This window comes from Pocillopora damicornis, chromosome 1 (genome assembly GCF_964200805.1).
Source record: "Pocillopora damicornis chromosome 1, jaPocDami1.2, whole genome shotgun sequence".
Lineage (NCBI taxonomy): Eukaryota > Metazoa > Cnidaria > Anthozoa > Scleractinia > Pocilloporidae > Pocillopora > Pocillopora damicornis.
Genome location: NC_142670.1, coordinates 36203677 through 36229981, shown reverse-complemented (window position 1 = coordinate 36229981; position 26305 = coordinate 36203677). Strand labels below are relative to the sequence as shown.

Below are 26305 nucleotides of genomic sequence, written 5' to 3'. Positions count from 1 at the left end.
GTTGTAAACAGCTAAGGCGCTTACAGATAACAAGGATGAAACTCCACTTGGCCATTGAAGATACCATCACAATGTTGTGTGCTCTAGAAGAAAAGTTCATATGCTTAATTTTTCCCTATTCATTGTAAGCTTACATCAAGCCAACAGATATTTGTAAACAAAATACATGTAGACGCAGTGAAATGCAATAATTTTTTTCAAGTGGAGAATTATGTTTATGTATGCTTTTATCTTCGACGAAAAAGATTGACATTTTTTTTTCTACAAACCATTACTTCACCTGAGTTTTGGAAATCATTGCTAGTTTGAGAACCAACTCTGGAAAAAAGGAGAGAAGCTCAATCTCGTTTTCGGTCCATTACGTAGTTTGGGACCAAGATTGAAAACAACGAGATCATTTATTATACGGTTTATTCTATTCTATTTTATTTTATTCTGGATAGTCTATAAATGATGAATCTTGTTTTTCTCGACACCTATTTCCTGAAAAAAATATGTTGATATGTTGAGAGAGTTAACTCTTCTTTAAATCTGAAATTGGGATAATGTACTTTGGAATTAATTCTTGGAACCCTTATGACTGATGTATGAATTTTCTGCATTCAGAATCTAAATATAAATTGAATTCGAATGCTGTCTTTTTTTAAGCTTTCAATATTTTATGGTAAAGGAGAAAAAAGTCCCTGTCTATGGTCAGCAAAAGCCAACATGAAAGATTAATAAATCGGTTGTAAAATCTTTTGTTGGACTAAGAATTCAAAAATTGGAACACGAAATAAAAATAAAAAATAATTGAAAGAGCAGCTTTGTGAATATAAGTTTTTGTCTTGTTTTAACGCGTGGAGTGATATATATATCTAAGGAAGCTGTAGGATTAGGCTTTGCATTGCATGCTGGGTTAAAGGTTGGCCATCATGAATAAACCTCGTGCTAGCTTGTGTTTAGTCGAAGTCTCCTTTCTTCGTCTGATACTACAGAAGCCATATGTTTTCACCTTATAAGAAAGCAATTTTTATATTAACTTCATCTATATAGAGTCGGCAATTTTCGAATAAAAATCGCTGTTTCCCTTTTATTTTGATCATAGACAGGTAGTAATAATAATCCTTTATTCACTGTAATTACTAAAAATATTTACAAAATAATGATAAAATCCACAAAAATCGAAAACAACAACCCAATAAAATAAGAAATAGGAATTCCAATGTGATCACTGAGCTTAGTTATAATTCAGTTACGAGATGAATCATTGATAAACTTATTGCTAATTCATGGCGACCGATAAAAATATTCCATACTATATTTGGCGCTTTTCATCCTCTAAACATGAAATATAAAGGTGATTTTTATTCCTTTGGAAAAGCTGAACAAAATCCCGACCGTTGCGCAAAGTATATATTATGTTCATGCATTTTTAATGTAAGGAAGAAAGAATGTACAATTTTTTTGGAATTTTCCTTCCTACAAAGAAAGTGCTTCTCTTTTCCCTTGTGGTGTTCTCCAACCTCTTCGGCAAGAATATTGATGACACATTGGAGAAAATAAATTGAAATCCTCGCGCTGGGAATAGTTATCCTTTTATCCATCACTCAGCTGATAATTTTACAAGCTGCATGCTTTTTGTTTGTGCTCTGATGTCATTTGAATTTTTCGTTTGATCGAGTTGATCGTTTTCCAAAATTCTCAACACCAATTTTCTTGACAATATAACGATGTTGGTAGAGGGAAATGAGATTTCGATGAATTGAATGAAGTGTTATCATGAATTGATTCAAGTTTTACTCATTTTGTTGTGTACTGGTTTTGACAGGGCGTAAAATGCACATCTAGAGCATAACTCACACATACTATGGTTAAAAAATGAAAGGAATCGAGTTGATTTTGCAGTGGAAAAATATTCTAGACATATTAGAAACTATATTGTGGCAAAGCACGTAGCATATTCATCAACAGGATCGACATCTGTACTGACTGTGTACATGTAGTTATCTCGCAATAAAAAAAGGAAGGCTCGCCACCTTTAGATAAAAAGAGCTCGTAATAAAATAACTAGGTTCTTCATTGTTTGAAATTTATCTTAAATTCGAAAACCGTCACTATTCGTTCTTTTTGGCAAGAAAACAGCTACTTCCCTTTAAACAAGAGATGTTTCAATGTCTATATAAATATTATAGCCATATTTTGCATAGTTTATAGTGCGAACGTCGCGAGAAACTATTTAAAAGTGTTTTTTAATCTTTAGATGAAGAAAAGCCGCAGAAATGTTAGGTTTGCGATTTTGTGGTTAAAGCGGTCTCGTTCTTCTCAAAGTAAATCTGCTTAATATCATCATATATTGAAGATAGAAGGAGAAGTTGCGCTTGCATCACTCTACTGCATAACTGTGTAACTGACAACACATCATAAAAGAACTGTCAGAAAAAAAGATCTGTATGCGTTGCGCGCTTTCTGTATCACCTAAAAGACTAATTGATTCAGCAATTTTTCAATTTCTCATCAGGACATAGATTTTTGAACAAGGCTTATGGAAAGACTCCACAAAATCGAAGAGTTGTAAACCTTTTTTTTTTATGTCCGTTACTCTGTAAATATAACTGTTTATCGTTCACTAATTGACTTCTTCGTTTCTTTTTTTCTCAGGTGTGATTTGACTTTCAAATTAACGTTTTACAAGAAATATGTTTCCCTTTCAGTAAAATTCGCATCTCTATTGTAAAATACCATTACAAAACATACGCTCTTGTTTATTATTTCGAGGATAATACTACTATTTGTGTTTTTCGAAGAATTTAGACTCTTTTCTATGTCGATCAATCAATCGATTAAAATGTTTAACTTTTTTCGTGTCCTTTGTTTCTCAAAAAAAGCGGAAAATTCACCTAACTATAACATAAAATCACAAAAATAGAGAAAACAAACTAAAATGATCGAATTACAGAACTTCAGAGGCTAGAATATTTTAGGATAAATACAGTGGTAACAAACAGAACAAAAATAATGTCATCGAAAGGATCGCCATGTGTCAATATCTAGGAAGCTTATTTCCTATGAACAAAAAAATTATCTCTACTTTCAAATCTAACTTTTGTACCGTATAGTGAGCGAGAGAGATGAATTTAACTATTATGAAATAAGAACAGAAAGAAACGAAACTCTTATGTTTAGTACCTGAATGTTGATTGTCCCTTTACTCTGTAAGATTCTGATCGCGTTTATCCGCATAAGCAGAAGATAATTAATTCACACAGAGGCATAGGCTTTTACAGCTGTTTTAACTGTTGTTTTTAATAAATTGAGAGTTTAAGATAGACAAAAATTTCCATCTTGTCTACCTCAAAAGAGAACTGAAATAAGGTTTATTTGTTTTTTTTTCTTCTCCCTTTTCTTCTTTGAGCAGTTTTAATAACTAATTTATATAATGTTGCAATGAACTGAATAAACTGACTAAATTATATATGACTAACGTGACTATTCATCGACAACCAACGCTTTTATTATTTCAGTCATAACAGTATTTGACTTTCAAATCCAAATTATGCCAAATCTTCTTTACGCTAAATATTTTTTTTTCATGAACACTGACTTACTTTTTTGAGCCGGGAATCCAAAACTACGGATCTCATCTCAAAGGCATTTTGATTTTCTTCTTTTATCAACTTCTCGAAAAGGAAAATTTATTTCCGCAGTATTATGTCCTCGGATTGAAAATGACATGTCAGTGGAAAGATAAGTATATTATTTACCGACTGGGAGGTCCTTACAGTATAAATCTCCGCTAGAGGGCAGCATTTTCAAGTTTCCACCATACGGACCTTCCCTTAGACGGTTAGTAGCTTACCATTAGTTTTTCTCTTTTTCTCAGCTCGTGAGCAGCCGGAATTTTACAATTTTTTTATTTGATTGGTTCTAGGAGCGGGCAATCAAATCATTTTCGTTGTTTGCGTAAAATTGGTTTCCAAATAAATTTGTTATCGTAAATGTATCATTGATTGGGTTATAACACTTGACACGCCGTCTAAACACCATAGGTATTTTTCACTCCTTTGCAAAATGACTTGGAGAGGTATTTATTGGCATTTTAATTAATAATTCTCACGTTCAGTCATTTAATGCCTGGATTCTCCTAATTTTTTCGGTGAACAAAATTTAAGCATAGTTATGAGTTCTTCTAAACTAAACTTTCGGTAAGTTCTTTCAATTCGGACTTCCACATCAGAAACCGAAAGAATTCAGTGAGCGAAAGCTGAATTAAATGCCCTCGTTTCTTGTAAAGTTATCTCTTCAGTTAACCATGGGAAGAGAGATAACACATTACAACTCCATAGCGGATTAAATGTGACTTTCTGAAATGGGTGACACCGCTGGATTTTTTACCTCGAAGGCTCGGCTGCCGAAAACGTGTCGGTTTTATTCGTTTCGAAAAAGGTGAGATATTTTGGAAGAAGACCAAAGGAACTGCGGAAGGTACCTCAAAAGACTTGGACAATAGTGTAATTAAGCTACCTTGCGCGAACAGACTTGTGATCTTGTATCCTTTTGTTTACATTGTCTTGAGATGAATGAACTCGAGATCGATTAACTGCAATCATTTGAATGGATTTAGTTTCTATTCACGGTGTATTTTTAGCCTTAATATGTTTTTAGGATTAAAGAGCGTCGCAAAAGATTTAAAAATGGATCTTGGACGAGTTGTTGTAATCACTGCGAAGAGCAAAAGCGAAAATAGTTTATCATTTCGAGCGCCGATCGTTTTGTTTTGATCCGAATGATTGCACTTGAATTAAACTACTTCTTTATTATGTAAATCATAGTTAGTAGAGGAGACTGGTTATGAAAGTCGGCAATCTTCAAAGCGCGAAACAATATGTAGAAGCGCCTTTACGGCGAACAAACGAACAAATTCTATTAACCGTGACATTCCACGTCATTTCGTGAATAACATTACCATTAAATAATCGTCAATAGCAGCGGATAATACTTTCCGATAGATTATTTGACTGGTTCTTAAGAAAATATCGATGTAGAGCAATCTTCGGTGTCTAAAGTAAGTGAGAAGTGTCAAAAGCAAGCCAAGTTCGCGTTGGGTTTGCTTTACTTCGCTCTGTGATTGGTCCAGAAAACTTGCACCATCCTCTCAACCAATCAAATCTAAATTAAAAGCTAGTCGCGAATTGGTCAGTGGCGTTTGCCCGCGCTTCAGGCAATGTACTTTAACCCTTTCACTCCCTGAAGTGATTACCATGTAACTTCTCCTCTAGTATCCTTACATTATACAGCAAACAGGTAATGAGAACACTCAAACTCATCAGGTACAATTTATTTCCTTGATTGAACACCTAATTCTCGTAATCAATTAACAAGGAAATGTGTAGTAGCTAGAGGGGAGAATCGACAATCAGATCTTGGGAGTTAAAGGTTTAATTGTCACCTTTCTCAATCACTAACCGAGTTTTGGTTTCTACGCTGATTGCTCCAGAGTTGTCGACGAATTTTTAAGCGTTGCGCATGGAAAGTTTCCAAAATTAGGGTATAAAATCGTGTCATAGTCAACTGATGCCGAGAAAGAGGCTTACTCTGATATCATTTACGAATAACCTCATTACTAAAAAGGTTCACAGTTTTATTGCTTCCTTTTATTTTTCTTGCTCGACTTTGTTTCAGGCTTTCCAGATTTCTTAGATGCCTTTCTATACAGATAGTACAAAATCACTCCAGCCAGGAGCGGCCAAAATCCTATTTGCAGCAGTAACTTTGGATCGAACAGCGACTTCCTCTTAATGGACATGAGCTCGGTGGTAAAAATAAGTACAGAGTCGGCTATGTGTGAATAAAGCAAAAATAAGAAAATGTTAGGATTTGCTTTTTATTCAGTTACGTAGAATGATATTAATATCATGATTAGCAGAAAGATTTCTTCATAACCCCATACTATTCTAAAACAAATCAAAGCTGTAGTCCTAAAGGCAAAATATTGTTTCTGCCATTATTTTTTTTTTATCCATAAACTATCTGCATAGTGAAGAATGGGGCTGCGCAGAAATCTTGCTAGGAGAGCGAAAAGGAAAGGCTTCTTAACCATTCCCATTCTGTGTTATAACAAGAAATTTAAAAGAAAATTTTTCCCTTTTTGGCTATTACCACATATCCAATAGATATCTTGTTCATGATTGGTCAATGACTCATGCTCAATAAAATAAGTTCTAGCTTGCAACACAGGATTTACATATTGCATGTGCTCAGAATTAAAGACAAACAAGAAATGCTAAGTTCTAAACATTTCAAAAAACTTTAAACTTGGTTGAAATGTCATAATTATTTTATCAAATTGCCATTACAAAGAAAATATGAGCATTTTCCGACTCGTTGGAAATTTCTTATTCTAAGTAATGTGTGACTGAGGACATACAAAGAGATTTGAAAAATGACTTAAAAATCAAAAATCATACAAACTGCTTTTGCATTTAATGATTAATGGCTGCTTGTGACGTTCTGAAATGTTTTGGTCGTCCAAGTTCAATTAACCCTTTAACTCCCAGAAGGGATTAACATAAAACTTCTCCCTACAATATCCATACATTCTTCAGCAAACAGGTACTGAGAATATTCAAACTTATCAGGTAGAAGCTGCTATCTTGATCTAGCATCAAGTTCTCATAACTAATTTATAAGGAAATGTGTAGCAGCTACAGGGGAGAATTAACGATCAGATCTTGGGAGTTAAAGGGTTAAGTAAACTTCCCAAATATCACTTGTGTCATAAATCAGGACTTGCACTTGTGCTTGGGCAATTTTCTGTATTTATAAGCCCCCTTAGTTCCCCCATGGTCATTTTTACAATCAACATTTACTTACGAGGAATAACATTCTGAATTCCACGAGCTCCATACCCTAGGTGAGGAGGGATGATCAATTTTCTTTTTTCACTGCAAAAGAGAAAAAGTAGAATTGAGGACTGTTGAAAAATATCAGCCTGAGCACTGCTTCTTTAAACTCATTTGAGGGAGCCACAAAAATGATCAACCAAAAGGGGTTTTTGAATTTATTTGCAGAGAATAAACAATGTGAAAAGAAGAATAAGAAAGGCAGTTAAGACAGTAAGGGGCTATGAAGCCCAAAGGGAGTTTTACTTAAAAGTTGCCATGCCAATCTTATTGTCAGTTATGTTTGCAAATAGCTTATTTCAAATGAATAGAACTTGGAAAATAGTATCAATCCATGGGCACAATTTTTTGCACCCCAACTTGTCGCTTAGAAGTAAAATTTTAAGCAGGTATTTTTTTTTTCACTTGAGGAAATCCTGCTAAGCTAAGACCCACTTTAGAAGAAGTCCCTTCCTCAATGGCACTAATTGCTAATGACAAAAACCTGCTCATGATGAAAATATTTGACCTTATTGTTGTTTTTTATCACATACTGTAGTATGTATAGCACTTGGATGGTATATTTGGACCCAACATATTGACCAGCTCTCAGTTGGTAGAGCACTGCACCGGTATCACAGAGGTCATGGGTTCAAATCCAGTATGAGCCTGAAATTTTTTCCAGGTCCTATTTTCAACTACTCATTTCAGTAGAATTCTTAGCTGCGAGGATCCTTTAATTTCATCTCTTCGCTGCAGTGCAAATATATGAATTTCATATATCTAAAATCATTATACGCATACTGTAATATTTCTAAATCTTACCCTATGCACATTCCTTTTATACCCATCTCCCAACCTGTAAAAAAAAAAAATTACAGAAATAAGTGAAAAAATTAAGGTGGCAATTACTTGTAAAGTGGTGAACTTTCTGTCACTGCAGTTCACATATTAAAATCTTAACATCTCTAAAAGGGCTTTAACTGAGAGCTTTTAAAAAAAGTATTACCAGCCAGGCAAAAGAAGAACTCAAAATATTGGAAGTCATTATTATTCATCACCTGGATGGTTTATTTGGACCCAACATATTGACCTGCTCCCAGATGGCTTGTTAGCTCAGTTGGTAGAGTGCTGCACCGGTATCACAGAGGTCATGGGTTCAAATCCCATACAGGCCTGAATTTTTCTCAGGTCCCATTTTCAACTACTAGTTCAGCAGTGTTCTTAGCTGCAAGGATCTCTTAAATTCGTTTCTTCACCGCAGTGCAAATATATGAATTTCATATGTCTAAAATCACTATACAGTAATTACACTTTGGTTTTTTATTTTCAATGATGCTCACTACATTAGATATCACAAAAGGTAACCTCATATGATCAAATTCACTCAGTAAGAACACTTGACTCAGGACACAGTGGTTCCTTTCTAGTCTAGTTTTTAATGTTTCCTCCTATAATTTTTATACCTCACTATGTATGTATACATGACCAACAAAATGTCACATAGTTGTAAGCAAAACTATAGTAGCTAAATAATTCCCAAATCATGAGTCAAGAGAATACTTCATTTACATGAAATGAAGAATTGGGATATCTCAGCATCTCTAAAATTGTTTTAACCCTTTTAACTCCCAAGATTTCATTAGCAATTCTCCTTACTGTCTGCCAAATGATTCTCATTATGCCAGTTTGGAGAATTTGGTATCGGATCAATTAGTAATCCCATAATTGATATTTTTCTTAATTCTCGTCACTTGTTTACATGATATGGTACAGATATAGTAAGGAGAAATTCTGTCTTGGTCACTCATGGGAGTGAAAGGGTTAACTAGGAACTTTTAGAAAAGAGTCAGAAACCAGTTAATAAAAGAAGTCAAAATCTTGCAATTAGAACAATTTTTATTTGACTTTGTATAAGTATTGACAGTAACCATGTTTGATTTTATGGTTTTACTTCATGTTTCTATGTGATTGGCCAAGAACACTTGCTCCATATTCTCAACATACAGATTAAAAAATAAAACCAATTGCCAGTCAAGTGCTCACTTGAGTTTTCTCATGCTTTATGCAATTTAATTGTTGCCAAAATGTGTTCTCATCAGCTCATGATTTTAAAATGTTTTACCTTTTTTGCTCTAGAGAGCAGTTGACTGATAACTTTGGCTTAATGGCTTTATGAATCCGAAATTAAATCATCCTGATAGTAAAGCAAAATGATCAGAGGTCCTGATGCAAGTTATCTTTGATAACCTTCCCTTTGCCCAACTGGAACTCAAGTGGCTCCCTTCCTTTTGCCAGGGATGAGTCGAACATTTGTCCATTCACCAGTGTACCCTAAAAGAGTTCATTGACAAATAAAGGAAATTCAAACATTTGCAATAGCTACATCTTTAATAAGAATTGAGAACAGGTTTTTACTTTTTGTTGTTGTCTACTTTGTGCTGTTGTTGGTTTTTTTTTAATTTTTTATTTTGACGGTTTATTTTTGTCTTTTTGTTTAGGCAGTCTAATTTAAAATGATAACAGAAAGCTAAAGGGAGAGGATGCCAAATTCTATTTATTGATAACATGTTGGCACCCAAGTGATTAAAACAATTTTGGTTCAAATTTCTGGCTTGAAAAATGTAAGGATGTGAGAACATCCTTTCCTTAGGAATTCACTGTAATGCTTTCAAGTAAGAAGCAGACAACATGAAAGTCATATATGTACATACTGTATAGTGAACAGACACAATGTTGCCATTATCTGCTTTGTCCTCACATGTAGCAGGCTTGTACTGAAATAGAAAGATCATATGATTTTATATAGAATACTTCATGAAAAGTCTGTCCATATGGTAATTATGCACAAATCAGCAGTTAAAATATTCAAGGACTGAGATTTCTGATATAAAACCAAACAAGTACAGACAGATAATGATCACATATTAACTAGCTCTACTAGAAGCTTCTAAACTGAAAAAGAATTAAAAACTCCAAATTTCATCTAGTAGATTAATCAGTCTTCATTTTTGCATTCTTTCCTGATTAGTGTGAAAGTTTCTATAATTTAAGAAATTAAATAACTGCATTCTATGCAAACCCTAGAGGGAATTTAAGTTAATTAATTTGATTTTGCCCCCTCACTTAATTATATTTACAATACTCATCTAATTTAACACGATTTACTTGATTATGTCCATTGCCCACCAGTTTCCAAATTTGGCAATAAAATAGTTCCTTGAAAAGAACACCAAAAGCCATCATAGATCAGAGGATATTCAGATTACTGTGCAGACCATCTTTTCTAATGCTAAAATTATAGTGGCCCAAGCTTTTTTTTGTTTACAACTATTTTGAGAATATTCTTAACAAAATTGTTGCATCACTCATATTCTACTGAGTTTCAACGCAATACTTTGAATGAAAATTCTAGTGAATGTTTTAATGAGACTGTAGGATTTTCCCTTCTCAACTCCATTTTGTTTGTTTTAATTCAACAATTATACACAGTCAGGTATATGAACTACTCTTCAGAAATGCACAAATCATACTTTTTCTCTAATATATATTTCAATTAAAATCTTGTGCTTATTGGATTGGTACATGTATGAATATGATTCATTGTTACATTGTATGAGTTACGTTGTATGAATCACATGTGAACCAGTTGCACCCACTGATCTATTGAAGAACAGTCTACAGATTTCTAATAAGATCTATGCTTTTGAGTCCTTACAAATTATATTTCATGTAAACTAGAAGATCAAAGCCATGGTATTAACCTAATCACTGCTGCCAGGAGACGAAATTTGTAATAAATTATTAATTTCTAGCATCACTTTAGACCACCTGTCGTGACACTCCTTCTCAAATAGCCCAGACTATTATGTAGTGTGCATGTATTTGAACAAAAAAAGCAAAAATGTTGATAGTTATTTGATTTTCCACTTTTTTTCCATGAGGAGCGCTTGAAAAAATATTATTTTGAATATCGATGAAACAAATACCGCGATAAAAGGACAAAAAAAAAAAAAAATAGCGCGTGATATTTTAGTATCTTTCGCCCGCGAAGGACTAATGTCGTTCACATTTACCACAGAAGTGTTATCAACTGGCATACACAATACATATCAACAGTTTAATCGATATTCCAACAACAACCTTTACCTTAGCCTCTTTTGGCTAACAAACGAATATGGATTTTTTTTCAGTATAACATATTTTGCTATACAGTTCACCCAAAGTCCTCCCGTACGTACCGTACGTATGCAAAGTTTAAAAACTTAAGCTTCTAATTTTCTCGAATGCATAACAAAATCCGCGCGGGTAGGTTATCGCGACAAATTTCGTGAATTTTCCCTCAAATAATACCAATTTCACAAACTTTATAAATGTTCGCTTTTTTTTCGAAGAAAGATAAAATCCAAATTCAAAATTGCAGAAATTAGCACCCGATCGATCACAAAGAAATACTACCAGTAATTTAAGCACAAGAAGCTTGTCTGAGATTTCAATCTCTTCACATACCTCAACAATAGTTTATAGATCCTTCTTCTTTTTGGCTCCAGCAGCATACCCACATGAAAAAAAAAAAGTACCACAGAACAACAATCTTAAGTTGTTCTTCATTGGAGATCATCATCCAATTTACGCGATCTTTGAGTGTAGTAAAATGTCGGCTGTAATCTAATCGTGGCAAGCGGACGCAGGCGACTCTTCTTGCACCTCGAGAAAGCCTGGGAATGAACCTCAACTCAATATGGCGGACGAAGAGAGCCCAGAAGAATCGGAGGAAAAGATTGACTCTCTATCGCATCCAGAAGTGATGGCTCTCTTTGGTGAAAAAAATTGGGGGAAGACAGTGGAAGATCCACTCCTTATATGTATATAATTTTATATGCCTTTTAATAAACTTTCAGCTGTAGTTGTCATCCAAAATGCGACAGTGCATCACCTGAAGAAGGCAATACAAAGACACATCTTACTTAAACTCTCCAGGGAAGGAGGTCTGCACATTGTCTCTTGGTAAGTGGATAAGGAATCAAACAATGTCAAGTTTACATAGTATGGTTTTACATAGTTTTATATTTCTGATTGATGTAATCAGATGGCCCCTATACACTGTACTTGAAAAATCAACATATCAGTCCACTGCATTGTGTGATTGATACATATTTATTTTTTCTGCCATGAAAATTTAATACTGAATCAAACAATATAACCTGATATTCATTTATTCGACCATTAGCCGACCATTAAGGACCTGTCTTCTTATTAGCTTTCTGCTTGAAAACTTGTCAATATTCATAGTACAACACTCAAGGTGGTAGAGGGTTAGATATTAACTTTAACTGTTCAACTTATACACAAATCTAATACGTCAATAGAGATGATGGAATTGAAATGCTTACTATCAAATAGCATAACAGCTGATCAGTAACAAAGTAGACCTTTAAGGGAATAATTAATGAGTATCAAAATACTCCAATGACAGCAAGCTATAACCCACCAATAATTACAAACCAAGGTGTTACAAATAGTGACATATCAACTTTCGACCTCAACACCTGATGAAGGTGTTGATGGATTAAATAGATGTTGATCGATCAATTAGCCTGACTCTGACATCATGAGACAAACAGTTTAATGTTTGTTTACCAATACACAAATCATGATGTAATATGATTTTGTAATTAAAAACTAATAGGAAGTACATTTGGAAAATCTATTGGATGTCATTTGAAGGACAGAAGCTAACAGAGAATCATCAACCTCTCGCATAGTAAGTCAACAGTAGATGTAGTTATGTAGTATTAAACAGTATAATAGTTTGACCCTTTTACCCCTTAGACTGACCAACATCTAATTTCTCCTTACAGTATCACCCCTGAATCAAACATTAAGGTCATGAGAATTAAATAATGATCAACAAATACCAGAGCTCTTGATTGTTAAGCAAAATCTCCATGTCAGCACCGTAGGAAATGTATAGAAAACAGCACGGAGAATATGCACACTGATCTTTGGGTGTAAAGGGTTAATTATCTGGGTGAGGGGCTCCTCTGCCTTTTTACCTTCCACTTTTCTTATTTTTAAGTTACAGCCATTGAATATATGGTGGTAAGGTGGTGACAACTTTGCTTTCCATAGTTTCATGTCTTTGCACCCATTTTCTTATTAACTACCTTTGATAACTGCAAGGTGATTTTTAATGATAAATAATAGATCTTATATTCATTTGAAGGTGTTAGATTCCTTATAAAAATTAATGTACTTCTTTTCTTTGCAGAAGTCTCTAAGGAAAATGAAACTCACAAGATTCTACCTGAGGCAAAACATAGAACCCTCGGGCAGTTTATCCATATGCATTGGTATTCTCCCAGTTGGCCTTGACACAAGCAAATACAAAATTTTGATTGGCAACATTCTAGGAGAAAGTAAGTTCGGTTTTGTTTGTTTTTTAGATGCTTCTAAACAAGTATCTTTGTTTTATGAGGGGCTAATGTACGTTTCCTGAGTCCTCGTTTCCCTGACCAACTGCCATGTCCATTCAGCTATTTGAGAGTGACAGTGACCCTGGTAACAAGATTGACGACACCTTGGCAACCTAATATTTTACACATTAAAATACTCAAAGGGAGGCTTTTGGTTGTTCCCATATTTTTTCTTGTAATTGTTTTGTAGCCATGGGATTTTGTGAGGTGAAAAGTGTGTTTTCAAGTTGTGGTGAGTTACTAGTAATCCTAGAGCTCAGTTCATGTATCTAATAATTAAGACACATTATTATATCACTGGCAGTGCCCATGGGAAGTATAAAGTGAATTCTGTGTTCTTTCTGTAGAGCATTTCCTAGAAGTACTTTAAAAAACAGATGAACTGAAAAAGACTGACTGGAATCAAGATTTCTGTTTCTTGCATATCGGTATTCTCTTCCTACAGTTAAGGAGTTATGCCTATTTTGATTTTTTTGTTATTCCCTATAGCCTGGACTGTTCCCCCCTGGAAGCCAACCCCTTCTAGTACTGGTAATCTCCAAAAGTGGTGGCGGTCAGGGGGCAGACATGTTCACAGCTTTCCAGAGACTGCTCAACCCTAATCAAGTGTACAGCCTCTTAGAGGGAGGCCCATTATCAGGGTATGTTAAACTCACTCCCCTCCATATCGAGACGAATTCCCACCCGAATTTGTTGAGGTTACACGGAAGTTGTTTACTTAGTAAGAACTATTTCCTTAGACTCTTGTGTCCACGAGAATTGACCGAGGCCGAGCTAATCAAGCCATAGTGCAGATACGGGTGGGTGCAGAATCTTTCCAGTGCAGATTGCACCCTTTAAAGGGCGATACCCATATTTACATGAGATAACCCAATGTCTCCCCCAAGCCTCGCTTTCAAGATGGAACAAGCAAGGAAGTGGTAAAGATTGATGTAAAATTTTTAGTCCAAAAAAGGCATGGGGGTTAGTCTTCCTTATATGACGTCGTCCTGCAGAAGAGCGATTTATATTTTGTCGTATAGGTTGCTTCCCAAATTAATCATTTACAGCTATTCTTTACTCAAAACTATAAGCCTTGTCTTCTTCTGTCAGCTTTGTCCCATCGTCTTTAAATCGCTGAATATCTAAAATATGAATCGATTTGTATCTTTGTTTCAGAGTTTATGCTTTGAGATCTATTTCTGATTTTCGTGTCTTGATCTGTGGTGGTGATGGCACAGTTGGCTGGGTGCTGTCATGTTTGGATGATGTTGTTCAAGAGATGAAGTGTAAGCTACCTGCATCAGCAGTTCTTCCTCTTGGCATTGGTAAGTGGATTTTTTCCAAAGTATTCGTGTTCCCCACGATTTAGAGCAAATTTATTTCCAGAGACAAAAGTACCTTTGTACGTTTTGTTTTTCTGCGATATGTCATAGATTTCAAGACTCGTTCAACAAACTTGGTCAATGGGATGGAAATCTGAAACTAATCATGACTTAGTCATTCGTGTTTTCTAGGCGATATAGACCCTGGAAAGTCATGCAGATTTTCCCTTTTTAGGCCTGAAAAGTTCGTAGTATTTGAAAGTAAATCAAGTAGTATTGATTACTGAAAGTCTGGAACTCTATACGGTAATTATATGAGCATTTTCAAGTTACGATTGTAGCGTATTTTGAAAAGCTGCCGTTCGGGTGGTATAGCAAAGTGAAAAGAAAATGGGTGGGAAATTGAACGAGACTCTCGTATGAATGAATCTCTCTCGTGATTTCTATAGTAACAAGAGAATTAGTGGCAAATTGAATGAGATTCCCAGCTTATATGTATTCATCTCTCTCGTGATTTCCATAGTAGCTTTAAAATGAGTGGGAGATTGAACGAGATTCTCAACTTACAGGAAATGATCTCTTTCGTGTTCTCCATTGGGGAGGTGGCTACTCTGGTGGCGAGAGTCCTGTATCGCTTCTCATGGCCGTTGATCAGGCACACGAAGTGTTTCTTGATAGATGGTGTGTCATGTTTGATTCAGCGGACACTAACGACAGTGTGCTTGGCTCGATGGGAGGAAGAGAAGACAATCCTAGTATTTTTACCATGAATAATTACTTTGGCAGCGGAATTGGAGCTGAGCTTTGTTTAGATTTTCATCTCCAGAGGGAGGAAGAACCAGATAAATTCCATAGCAGGTGAGGATACAAAGGATTCAATATACAGGTTACAAAATTAGTTGTAGTGTCTTCGATCGAAGAAAAAGGGTGTTGATTGCGAAAGCCATTGGATGGTAACAAAGGTTCCATAGTCTTCTGAGATGTACTGTTGTTTCATCTTTACTGCGTTTAATGTACTCAAACTCCGGATAAATTTTAACTTCCGTTGAAAGCTCTTTTGAAAAGGGATAGGTTGAAAAAACCCAGACTTTGTGTTTTGCAATTTATTGTTAGTGCGACTCTGTTGAATCTCTAATTCCCCCCTTTTTTTTTTGGTTTCTTTTTGTTTCAGGCTTCATAACAAAGGAGTTTACTTTAGAGCAGGTATAAAGAAAATGGCAGGTAATTTAGTGTTAACAACTGGGTTGAAAACGTAAATTAGCCACCGTAAAGAGTAAAAAAGCTGACGTTTCGAGCGTTAGCCCTTCGTCAGAGGGATTAGAGGAATTGTGGGTTGTGTATGGATTTATATGTAGAAAGTGGAGCTACGCCATTGGTGGGAATATGGTGACGAAAAAACAGGAATAAATTAGTTGAATGAAAAGCGCTCGTTGATTCCGTGGGGATTAAGGGTGCCGATTTGAAATATAAATTTTTGTTCTAGTGTTTTACGGCTTTCCGAACTGCCTAGATGTAAGGAAAGGCCGCAAACTGCCATATGCTGTTTAGAATGATAAGGAAGATTAAAGTGTCTAGCGACTGGCTTGGATGCGTCCTTGTCATTTATTTCCACATCGCGAAGGTGTTCTCGGAATCGGTCACCCAGTCGTCTTCCTGTCTCGCCGATGTATAACTTATTGCAATAAGTGCAAGTTATGCAGTAAATAACATTGGCGGAGGTACACGTAAAGTGATCAATGATCTTAATGGATCTTTTGGGTCCCGATATTTTCTCTACGTTGTGAATGAAAGGACAAGTTTTGCATCGTGAGCGAGCGCATTTAAAAGTTTCAGATTGGTCATTGGTTTGAAATGAACTCCTGACTAAAAAGTTGCCTATGTTTTTGTCACGTTTGAATGAAATAAGTGGGGGTTGCGAAAAGATAGTGCCAGTCTCTGAATTGTTTTGGAGTAATTTAAAATTTTTAAGAATGATAGATTTAACTGCGTGGTTGTGAGGGTGAAATGTAAGAGTAAAAGGAATGCGATCCGTGTTCTCCTTCTCGGCCGTTTGTAGTGCTGCCTGTCGATCGATTTGTTGGGCACGGTGGTAGCCCGCTTGAACGACAGAAACAGGATAGCCGCGTTTATCGAAAAACTGGCACATTGCCTCTGATTTTTCGGAAAAATCGGAGTCGTCACTACATAAACGACGAAGTCTGAGAAACTGTGAAAAGGGTATGGAGTTCTTGACGTGTGATGGATTTGAGGATGAATATAACAAGTAACTATGTGAATCTGTAGGTTTGTAGTAAACACTAGTACATAAGCCGTTGCCTTCAATTGAAATTTTGATGTCTAGAAAAGCCAAAGAATTGTCGGAAATTTCCCAGGTATATTTAAGTGCCGGATGAAAGGAATTGACGGCGGTTATAAATTGAGTGAGCTCCTCTTTGGTAGAGGAGGTAGCGCCGATGCAATCGTCAATGTAGCGGCCGTAGAGTTGAGGTTTTGGGCCGTGGTATTGGCTAAAAAATTGATGTTCGATAAAACCTACAAAAAGATTGGCGTAGCTGGGTCCCATTTTAGTACCCATGGCCACGCCATTAGTTTGTTTGTAGTAGTTACCACCGAATGAAAAGCAATTGAGTGTGAGTACTAGTTCGGCCAGACGGAGTAGTGTTTCAGAGCTAGGTTCCTTAACAGTGCGTTGATCGAAAAAATGTTTGAGGGCCCGGAGACCTTCGTCATTGGGAATGACAGTGTAAAGAGATGTTATATCCATGGTGAAAATAAGTTTGTTTTGGTCGAGGAAACTAAAGTCACGAAAAATTTCAAGTGCGTGTTGGCTGTCCTTAATGTAAGACGGTAGAGTTTTGACGATAGGTGCCATAATTTTGTCTAAATAGCTGGAAATAAGTTCAGTGGGACAACTGCAGGCAGAAACGATGGGTCGACCTGGGTTGTTAGATTTGTGGATTTTAGGTAAAAAGTAAATACACGAAGTTCTAGGAGTAGTAATGATGAGATTTTTAGCTGCTAAAAATCTCATCATTACTACTCCTAGAACTTCGTGTATTTACTTTTTACCTAAAATCCACAAATCTAACAACCCAGGTCGACCCATCGTTTCTGCCTGCAGTTGTCCCACTGAACTTATTTCCAGCTATTTAGACAAAATTATGGCACCTATCGTCAAAACTCTACCGTCTTACATTAAGGACAGCCAACACGCACTTGAAATTTTTCGTGACTTTAGTTTCCTCGACCAAAACAAACTTATTTTCACCATGGATATAACATCTCTTTACACTGTCATTCCCAATGACGAAGGTCTCCGGGCCCTCAAACATTTTTTCGATCAACGCACTGTTAAGGAACCTAGCTCTGAAACACTACTCCGTCTGGCCGAACTAGTACTCACACTCAATTGCTTTTCATTCGGTGGTAACTACTACAAACAAACTAATGGCGTGGCCATGGGTACTAAAATGGGACCCAGCTACGCCAATCTTTTTGTAGGTTTTATCGAACATCAATTTTTTAGCCAATACCACGGCCCAAAACCTCAACTCTACGGCCGCTACATTGACGATTGCATCGGCGCTACCTCCTCTACCAAAGAGGAGCTCACTCAATTTATAACCGCCGTCAATTCCTTTCATCCGGCACTTAAATATACCTGGGAAATTTCCGACAATTCTTTGGCTTTTCTAGACATCAAAATTTCAATTGAAGGCAACGGCTTATGTACTAGTGTTTACTACAAACCTACAGATTCACATAGTTACTTGTTATATTCATCCTCACATCCATCACACGTCAAGAACTCCATACCCTTTTCACAGTTTCTCAGACTTCGTCGTTTATGTAGTGACGACTCCGATTTTTCCGAAAAATCAGAGGCAATGTGCCAGTTTTTCGATAAACGCGGCTATCCTGTTTCTGTCGTTCAAGCGGGCTACCACCGTGCCCAACAAATCGATCGACAGGCAGCACTACAAACGGCCGAGAAGGAGAACACGGATCGCATTCCTTTTACTCTTACATTTCACCCTCACAACCACGCAGTTAAATCTATCATTCTTAAAAATTTTAAATTACTCCAAAACAATTCAGAGACTGGCACTATCTTTTCGCAACCCCCACTTATTTCATTCAAACGTGACAAAAACATAGGCAACTTTTTAGTCAGGAGTTCATTTCAAACCAATGACCAATCTGGAACTTTTAAATGCGCTCGCTCACGATGCAAAACTTGTCCTTTCATTCACAACGTAGAGAAAATATCGGGACCCAAAAGATCCATTAAGATCATTGATCACTTTACGTGTACCTCCGCCAATGTTATTTACTGCATAACTTGCACTTATTGCAATAAGTTATACATCGGCGAGACAGGAAGACGACTGGGTGACCGATTCCGAGAACACCTTCGCGATGTGGAAATAAATGACAAGGACGCATCCAAGCCAGTCGCTAGACACTTTAATCTTCCTTATCATTCTAAACAGCATATGGCAGTTTGCGGCCTTTCCTTACATCTAGGCAGTTCGGAAAGCCGTAAAACACTAGAACAAAAATTTATATTCCAAATCGGCACCCTTAATCCCCACGGAATCAACGAGCGCTTTTCATTCAACTAATTTATTCCTGTTTTTTCGTCATCATATTCCCACCAATGGCGTAGCTCCACTTTCTACATATAAATCCATACACAACCCACAATTCCTCTAATCGCTCTGACGAAGGGCTAACGCTCGAAACGTCAGCTTTTTTACTCTTTACGGTGGCTAATTTACGTTTTCAACCCAGTTGTTAACACTAAATTACCTGCTATACTCTCCCACCGACGCAGCACCACAGTTTCTTTAGAAACTTACCCCTTCATATAAAGAAAATGGTCAAAGGCTACTCGCGGACATTTACTCAAGAGGTCGAAATAGAGGTGATTAATCTGTAGGACGATGGTATTGAATGGCTGATCACAATGAAAGGGGTGTACCGCTGACTATAAGACCTCTTATTGCTTTTTGTTTACCCTGAAAGCGGGCTCATGTTTGGGTTTCACCATACTGCCCCTTTTCGGGCACAGCCGCCTATTTTACCATCGACAGCTGCTTATGGAAAAAGGTTATTGAAACCCCTGTATCAGAATTAACTTTCTTAGCATCGAGTGTTGGTCCAAATCATCATCGTCTGTCAGTTGTATTCAACTCTTAATGATTGCATGCGTATCAGTTGTACAATTTTTTATTTCATGCTCCAATCGCACCTGAGCGTTTTGTTTTGGCGTTTTTCGGTGCTTGTTTGCCTTTCGTCCTCTTTAACTTTCCAGGGACCAGTATCTTATTTACTTCCTTTTCGCTGCAGATTGATGGCAAAAAACTTGACTTACCAACACTAGAAGGAATTGTAATTCTGAACATAGGCAGGTAAGTAAAAGCTTGAAATTGAGGTCAATCAAATTAATTCGAATTAACTTTGCAGTGGTTAGATTTTCAATTTAATTGCAAGAAAATCGCTGCACATCGGCTTCAACAAGTAATTTTAAGCTGCACAGTTTTTATGCCCGGTGAAAGTATGATTCGTGTAGGTCAACATTATTTGTTTCATATAATTATGATCTGATTCCTTTACGGGAACGAACAACCTTTTAAAATTTGTCTCACTCACATCACGTGTCTTCACAGCAGTCCCCAACTATTATCTGGGAGGCCCGGGTTCGAATCTAGTCAAAGTCTGAATTTTTAAGGCTTCTTTTCTGAGATTACTTTGATAGCAGCTGACCTGCGATTATCAAATTATTACTTGTAAAGTCTTTTATTCTTTTGTATAAATTTTGCGCTTTAACTTTTTTTTTGATTTGTTTTCCGGCCAGTTGGGGAGCAGGCACAGTTGCATGGGGACCAGACAAAGAAGATGTATGTAGTACTTCATGAATTTAGTGGTGATATCTGCTCATATTCTTAGCACCAAACAACTGATAAAATAACCATGACATGTTGTCCCCAGAAGATGAGGTCTGGAAAAGACTCAAAGATTCAGCGCATTAGCTATAAAGAAGTCAATAAGTACGAAGAGTAGAATTGTCCAAACCGCCAATAGCGCGGGAAGTAGCAAATGACCAAATCACCGTTGGTTTTAGTTTTGCCCGTGATTGGTTCAGAGAGTGGCTTGAATTATCTGGACCAATCGCAAAGCGAAGTTAAACGAAATAAATGCAATCCCGGATTCCTTTTCCACACACAATTGAAATTGCTTGAATCTTTTTGCAGGGTCATTCCCCAGCTTGTCACTGTGACGGTCTTGTCGAGGTGGTTGGACTTCAGGGAGTAATGCACCTAGTGAGTCAGAATCACCACCATCTTTACCCTTCACACCCTAACATCAGCAGGCATATGCACCATACTGTTCTCTCCAATCTGCTCCGCGTATTTTTTTCTACTAACTGCCACAATTTTTGTATCCTGCCTTTTCCTTTCTTCTTAAGTATTTGCATAGGAAACGTTTTTATTTAGCGATAAAAATGGTGCATTAGTTCTTAATTGAGACGAATTCTTTATTGAAAGGGTCAGATTCAAAGTGGAATCAGGACTGGTATTCGGCTAGCACAGGGAGCCCAGGTATAGATGTCTGGTTGTAATCCAGTAAATAACATAATGAAGCCATAAGTTGATTATTCTCGTACTATTCTCTTGTTATTTCTGTGTTTCACGTTACTATGTTCCCACCAGTGGCGTAGCGTTATTTTTCCCGGCATATTTACTTTATAAAATCAGTTGATAAAAGGAACTATCTTGTAATACCACCCCTTCCCTCTCCTCCCCCCCCCCCCCACACCGACGCAGAACCACAGTTTCTTTAGAAATTTACCCTATTCATTCATCCGCTTCAATGCTTTTTTTTTAATTGATGACAATTATTATTACTTCATTACAGATCAACATCAAATTAAAATCAGAGATGCCCGTACAAATAGATGGTGAACCTTGGATGCAGCCTCCTGGAAATGTGATTGTACGGCCCATACTAACACAGGTATTTACAGAAAACTGTGTAACGACGCTGTAAAAGATTACTGTTTGGGGGAAATGAAAGGCTTGTGATTGGACTTTCATATCTCAGTGTTAAAAATGCACCTAGAACATCCCGAAAAATCAATTTAGTTTTATCTTTTTACCTGAGAAACTTTTTTATTTTTTTTTTGTCAACATTTACATCTAAGAATTCAAAACGTTTATAACCGAACGACTTTGGTTCAAAATTCTTTGGAGAGTTAAGAAAAAATTGCTAGAACCCAAACGGCCATCGAACACTTCTCGAAATTTCATCGTAAGTTCACTTATTTTTTTCTTTAGGCGCTGATGCTATCGAAGAGGAAGGTTAAAGTAAAAAACAAAAGAAGACCCACAAGTTCGTCTCGCCCTCCTGCAAGCCCCAGCGCAACAAGAACTATTTTTTATGATGATTAAACACTTACCCCGGGCTTATGGCAGCTTAATTAGAAACCATACTTGATATTTTTCCAGCTCTGATTTATACTTTACTTGGTAATCTTGTAAAGTTTCATCCAGTTAAGTATTGCTTTAGCCGAGAAAATGTAATTCGAAATTGTAAAGGAAATTACTGTCATTTGTATCGCTTTGGGTATACGCTGTATTGTAAACAGTGCAGACTAAAATTCCATCTTTATGGTGCGTTAAATTGAACCAATTGTGAAACTCTACCAGCACGAAATGCATGCTGGTTGAGCAATCACATGAACATCACGTGCTCGTCATATAGGCTGAAACAAGGAGAGCGGCTCAGTCCTCACCATTCGAACCTCTTCAGTATACATTACCATTCGTGCCATTGGAGTCGATTTCTATCACCGGCCATGATTTGTTTATCGAAGTGGTATAAAATGTTTCTGAACTAGTCTCGGCCACATTCTGTCTTTCCCCGTTTCGCCCGTAAATGCGCAAAGGCGTTGTAGTCGACGCTACGCGCTAACGAACCAAACTCGTAACCTGGTATTCCATAGTCGTATGTAGGAAAAAAGGGTGGCGCGAGATTTCTAGACGAATCACAGTTTATTAAAGATTTCATGCTTAAGAAAAAAGTGAGAAGAATACGATTTACTAACGCAATTTCAGATAGGAATGAAAACACTTGAGAGTCGACGATACGCGTACCCTGGTGTTCCACAATCGTATATCAAAGGTGCGAAGTAAAATGTTGAAATCTGTCTCGAGGTGGAGTTCAAAGCTTAGCTTGTCCCGTCCATGGAGTTTTTACAGAAGACACCGGTGAATTTGAAGATAATATAAGTTCGAGTATATTTCAAATGAATGTTGTATTTGTAATTATATGTAAAATGTGGTTTAACTGCAGAAGTATTCATGAACAAGTTAAATGCATGAACGCCTTCTATTAATTTACCTTTTCTCCATATGTTTCATTTTATAAAATGATCAGTTCATGTAGATGTGTTCCGAGTGAATTAAATTTGTGAGGAAACTTTTTTTTTGTTTGTTTTTTTTTTGTCGTTAAAGGCATAGCTGGTGATAAGCTCGCGGTAAGAGGAGAGAAGAGTAAAAGAGAGCGAGCGAAAACCGGCGAGGTTCTGGGAAGGCATGTACCTTACTTCATCCTAATTAGGTTTTTCTCTCGCTTACCCCGCGTTTATGCTCATCCTCACTGTGTCAGGCTTTCAGAGGCAAGGTTAGCTGTGTAGCATGAGGAAGAGTGTAGAATGGAAGGGAAGATTTTCCTGTGTGCTTCTTGTGGGTTGTACAGACGTTAAGTTAGTTAATTTAAGTTGATTTCACTCACTGGTTTGTGGCTCGATTTACTCAAGTTTAACTGAAGGTCTCTCTCAAGTTTGGTCATAATTAGCTGCGTAGCTCTACATGCTACAGCTTCGAGTCCGTAATTGGAAATATGAATTTGGAGTGTAAATTCTAGTTCCCTAGTAAATTAAACCGCAATGGCAAGTTATTGAATTTCTTGAGTCATCTGAGTGGTTGACAAGCAGTCTCTAGGGACCAAAATTCATGACGAGTCAACACCTTAAAAGGCAGAACAAAGGGTGGTCCGAGATTTCTAAACCAATCACAATGCAGTAAAGATTTCATATCTAGGGGTTTTTGAAATACTAACCTTCACTCCCACCCACCCTTGGAGGAAGTCTTTGGATAGAAAATGTAAAGTTTAGAAATGTTTTCTAACCTCCCGGAAATATATTTTAGTTACCCCTTATTTTACTTGGGGGGGGGGGGGGGGGTAACCAAAAACCCCAAAAAGAGTCGCGTCAAGGAGATACATTATGGTGTCAAAAGAAAACAGCTCAGTTTTTGGGAAAAACTCAAACTGAATAATTCATTAAAAACAAAAAGTTCAACATTATGAGAGATACAGAAAGAAATTTTGTATCAGTTTACTTGTTACAGGTCATTGTGGCACATAATCCAATCTGTGAATGAACCTGACGCGTGATTTAGGAACCTTTATAGGGTAAACTGAGAACGGACTCATGTGTAAGGTCTTAAAGATGTTTTATTGAAGTCTTCGTTAACGTTTTAAAGTAGATCTTGAACCCCTGTTCGTATCTCTGTGTGACTTCCCTCAAAAAGCCACTTACACATTCAAGTTTTTTCTCACAGTAGAAGCCATGTTGATGATCCCGTTTTAACAAAGATATAAAAGAATACCACATACTAAAATGAACTAGAATTCTCGTTGTGAGTTAAAAAATCTAGAAATGGGCTACAAAATAAGATTCATAAACACTACTAAATATCTAAGTTAGTGGCAATCTGAGACCTTTTTTCTTTTTTCCTTTTTTTGATTTTCAGGTTAATGTTAATAATAATGCCGAATTATGTAAAGAGGCAGGCTTTAGCCATGACAGAGGTCACTAATGCTCGCAAACGAGTTATAAAATCTCTAAGACATGACCTATTTAAATCATTTTCATTCTATAAAAACCTATAACAAACGAGTTCTGACCTTGATTATTTTCCTCCAACAATTCCAAACTCAGTTTGCATGCAAAGCACTCACAAGCTTTTTGTGAAAGTAAACTATTCAAATTGTTGTCGTACCAATTAATATCCTATGCCTGACTTGTTACTCGTTACCACAACATCTTTCTAATTTCTTTTTTAAGGAATTTGCGTTTACAAAGAACGTAGTAACATAGCGAAAATAGACGTCACTCTACCTTTTAGCTATCAATATGCTCTCATACGAGTTATAAAAATTCTAGAAATGAGCTACTTAGGTCATTCAATATATTGTTAAATCTCTAATGCATGACGTCCTATCCAATTATTGTTTCTCTTTTTTCGTGTTACATTTTTACATCTTTCTTTTTTCAACTAGAAATACTAACGAAATTAAACAACTCGACTCGTACTCTGAGTAATACCTGGACGAGTTTTAATAATGTTCGAACTATTCAGATTGCTGTTGTACCGTCTAATGTCTATGTCGGAAATCTTAACCGCAAGTCTAAGTTCTTTAATTTAATATACAACTCAAAATTAACGTCACTTTAACTCCTTATGACTTAAATGCTCGAAAGAAGAAAGTTCTTCTGGGACATCAAATCCCCTCTAAACTATGAGTAAACTCCGAATAAACTTAACACTTTCCATGGAAATGAGCTTAAACATTACTTTTTACATCACTGAGGCATTCCTAATCAAAACATTTACTCAGCGATATTTTATTTAATGATGGAAAGATCAGCATGCAGAATAGATATATGTTATTTGCCGGCTGGGAGGTCCGTATGGTGAAAAACTGTGACCGAGGTCTTGAAAATACTGCCCGAGGCCGTAGGCCGAGGGCAGCATTTTCATTTTTCATTTTTTCATTTTCATTTTTTTATTTTGAAGTTGTGGGAGTTTGCTCGTTTGTTTGCTGTAATGGCGTGTTTAACTCTGATCTTTCCTTCACAAAAACTAAATTAGAACGGCACACTCCAACGAGACACAAGGGAATTTAATGCAGCCTTTTCTCAATTCCTTCAATTTCTGTTGTGCAATTTAAGGTACAATTGTCCAAATTGAACGGAATTTGAAAGACTTACCAGGAGCGTATATTTGTTGTAGAACTTAAATTAAAACTTCGCTCGCTTTTTTTTACTATGAACAAATTGCTCGAGAAAATTCAGATATTCAATGAATGAAAGTTCCATCGTTCAGTTTAACTGTAACCAAATACTTCACGTTTTAACTTTCTAGGTACTTTTTGTGAACGATTAAAATTAATTGCAGACGGTTTTAAGGCCGCTTGTCAACCAACGTAATGACACTATTGTTTATACAAATTCATTCTGAAACCAATATTTTTCTGTCAACCAAAGTGATTTGATAGAGAGAAAAGGGAGGATTCATAAGTTATTTATCGGCTTGAGGTAGTGACCGACGTGTTTGCTTAAAAATACTGCCCAGCCGGAAAACGAGGTATATTTATGAAAAATGACAACGAAAGTTGGGATGTACTCGGCGACTCACGAAGCGTTACCGTGGCCCGTGGGCAGAGATAGGAAAATACTGACCGGGTAAAGAACCAATCAGATTGCAAGATTCGTTACCGTGCCCTCTAAAAAAACAATAAAATACCTTATCGCATCAGGACCATAGCCAGCTTTTCGACTTGTCGTGGGCTTATACCCTAAGAAAGTTCAATT

At 36.6% G+C, this 26305-nt stretch overlaps 3 protein-coding genes, 1 long non-coding RNA gene and 2 pseudogenes across 5 annotated transcripts in view; 4 read left to right on the top strand and 2 right to left on the bottom strand.

Annotated features, from left to right (window-relative positions):
- Window positions 1–11476, bottom strand: part of LOC149053573 (uncharacterized) — a 71180-nt gene extending 59704 nt beyond the window's left edge. Inside the window, exon 1 of the mRNA XM_089203109.1 lies at window positions 11370–11476. The gene's annotated coding sequence lies outside the window, so the exon portion shown is untranslated. The remainder of the gene's footprint in view (window positions 1–11369) is intronic.
- On the top strand, window positions 4386–6213 carry LOC149053575 (uncharacterized). Its single transcript, XR_016185703.1, has 2 exons — window positions 4386–5309; window positions 5662–6213. It is a non-coding gene; the product is annotated as an uncharacterized LOC149053575 (long non-coding RNA).
- Window positions 5600–11471, bottom strand: LOC149053574 (FK506-binding protein 2-like; annotated as a pseudogene). The gene is made up of 6 exons (XR_016185689.1): window positions 11370–11471; window positions 9575–9637; window positions 9103–9194; window positions 7686–7721; window positions 6853–6923; window positions 5600–5817 (listed from the first exon to the last, which is right to left on the bottom strand). The product of XR_016185689.1 is annotated as an FK506-binding protein 2-like (transcript).
- Window positions 11477–11601: 125 nt separating the features above from the next.
- LOC149053570 (U11/U12 small nuclear ribonucleoprotein 25 kDa protein-like) lies at window positions 11602–24015 on the top strand (annotated as a pseudogene).
- On the top strand, window positions 13436–20583 carry LOC149053572 (diacylglycerol kinase theta-like). The gene is made up of 7 exons (XM_089203213.1): window positions 13436–13977; window positions 14495–14643; window positions 15210–15498; window positions 15812–15869; window positions 19517–19567; window positions 19993–20054; window positions 20501–20583. Exons 1-7 carry the CDS (start codon window positions 13904–13906, stop codon window positions 20559–20561), a joined length of 744 nt encoding a protein of 247 aa, XP_089059339.1. The 5' UTR covers window positions 13436–13903; the 3' UTR covers window positions 20562–20583.
- LOC149053571 (diacylglycerol kinase theta-like) lies at window positions 20904–23124 on the top strand. Its single transcript, XM_089203143.1, has 4 exons — window positions 20904–20966; window positions 21192–21245; window positions 21562–21660; window positions 21981–23124. Exons 1-4 carry the CDS (start codon window positions 20958–20960, stop codon window positions 22092–22094), a joined length of 276 nt encoding a protein of 91 aa, XP_089059269.1. The 5' UTR covers window positions 20904–20957; the 3' UTR covers window positions 22095–23124.
- Window positions 24016–26305: the final 2290 nt, after the last annotated feature.

Bases quoted from the DNA above. Each gene is read 5' to 3' on its own strand.
- LOC149053572 (XM_089203213.1), top strand. From the start codon at position 13,904: ATGTTCACAGCTTTCCAGAGACTGCTCAACCCTAATCAAGTGTACAGC. The intron at 14,644-15,209 runs GTAAGTGGATTT...CTCAACTTACAG, and splicing joins AGTTCTTCCTCTTGGCATTG to GAAATGATCTCTTTCGTGTT. The intron at 15,499-15,811 runs GTGAGGATACAA...TTTTTGTTTCAG, and splicing joins CCAGATAAATTCCATAGCAG to GCTTCATAACAAAGGAGTTT.
- LOC149053571 (XM_089203143.1), top strand. The intron at 21,246-21,561 runs GTATAGATGTCT...ACTTCATTACAG, and splicing joins GGCTAGCACAGGGAGCCCAG to ATCAACATCAAATTAAAATC. The intron at 21,661-21,980 runs GTATTTACAGAA...TTTTTTCTTTAG, and splicing joins TACGGCCCATACTAACACAG to GCGCTGATGCTATCGAAGAG.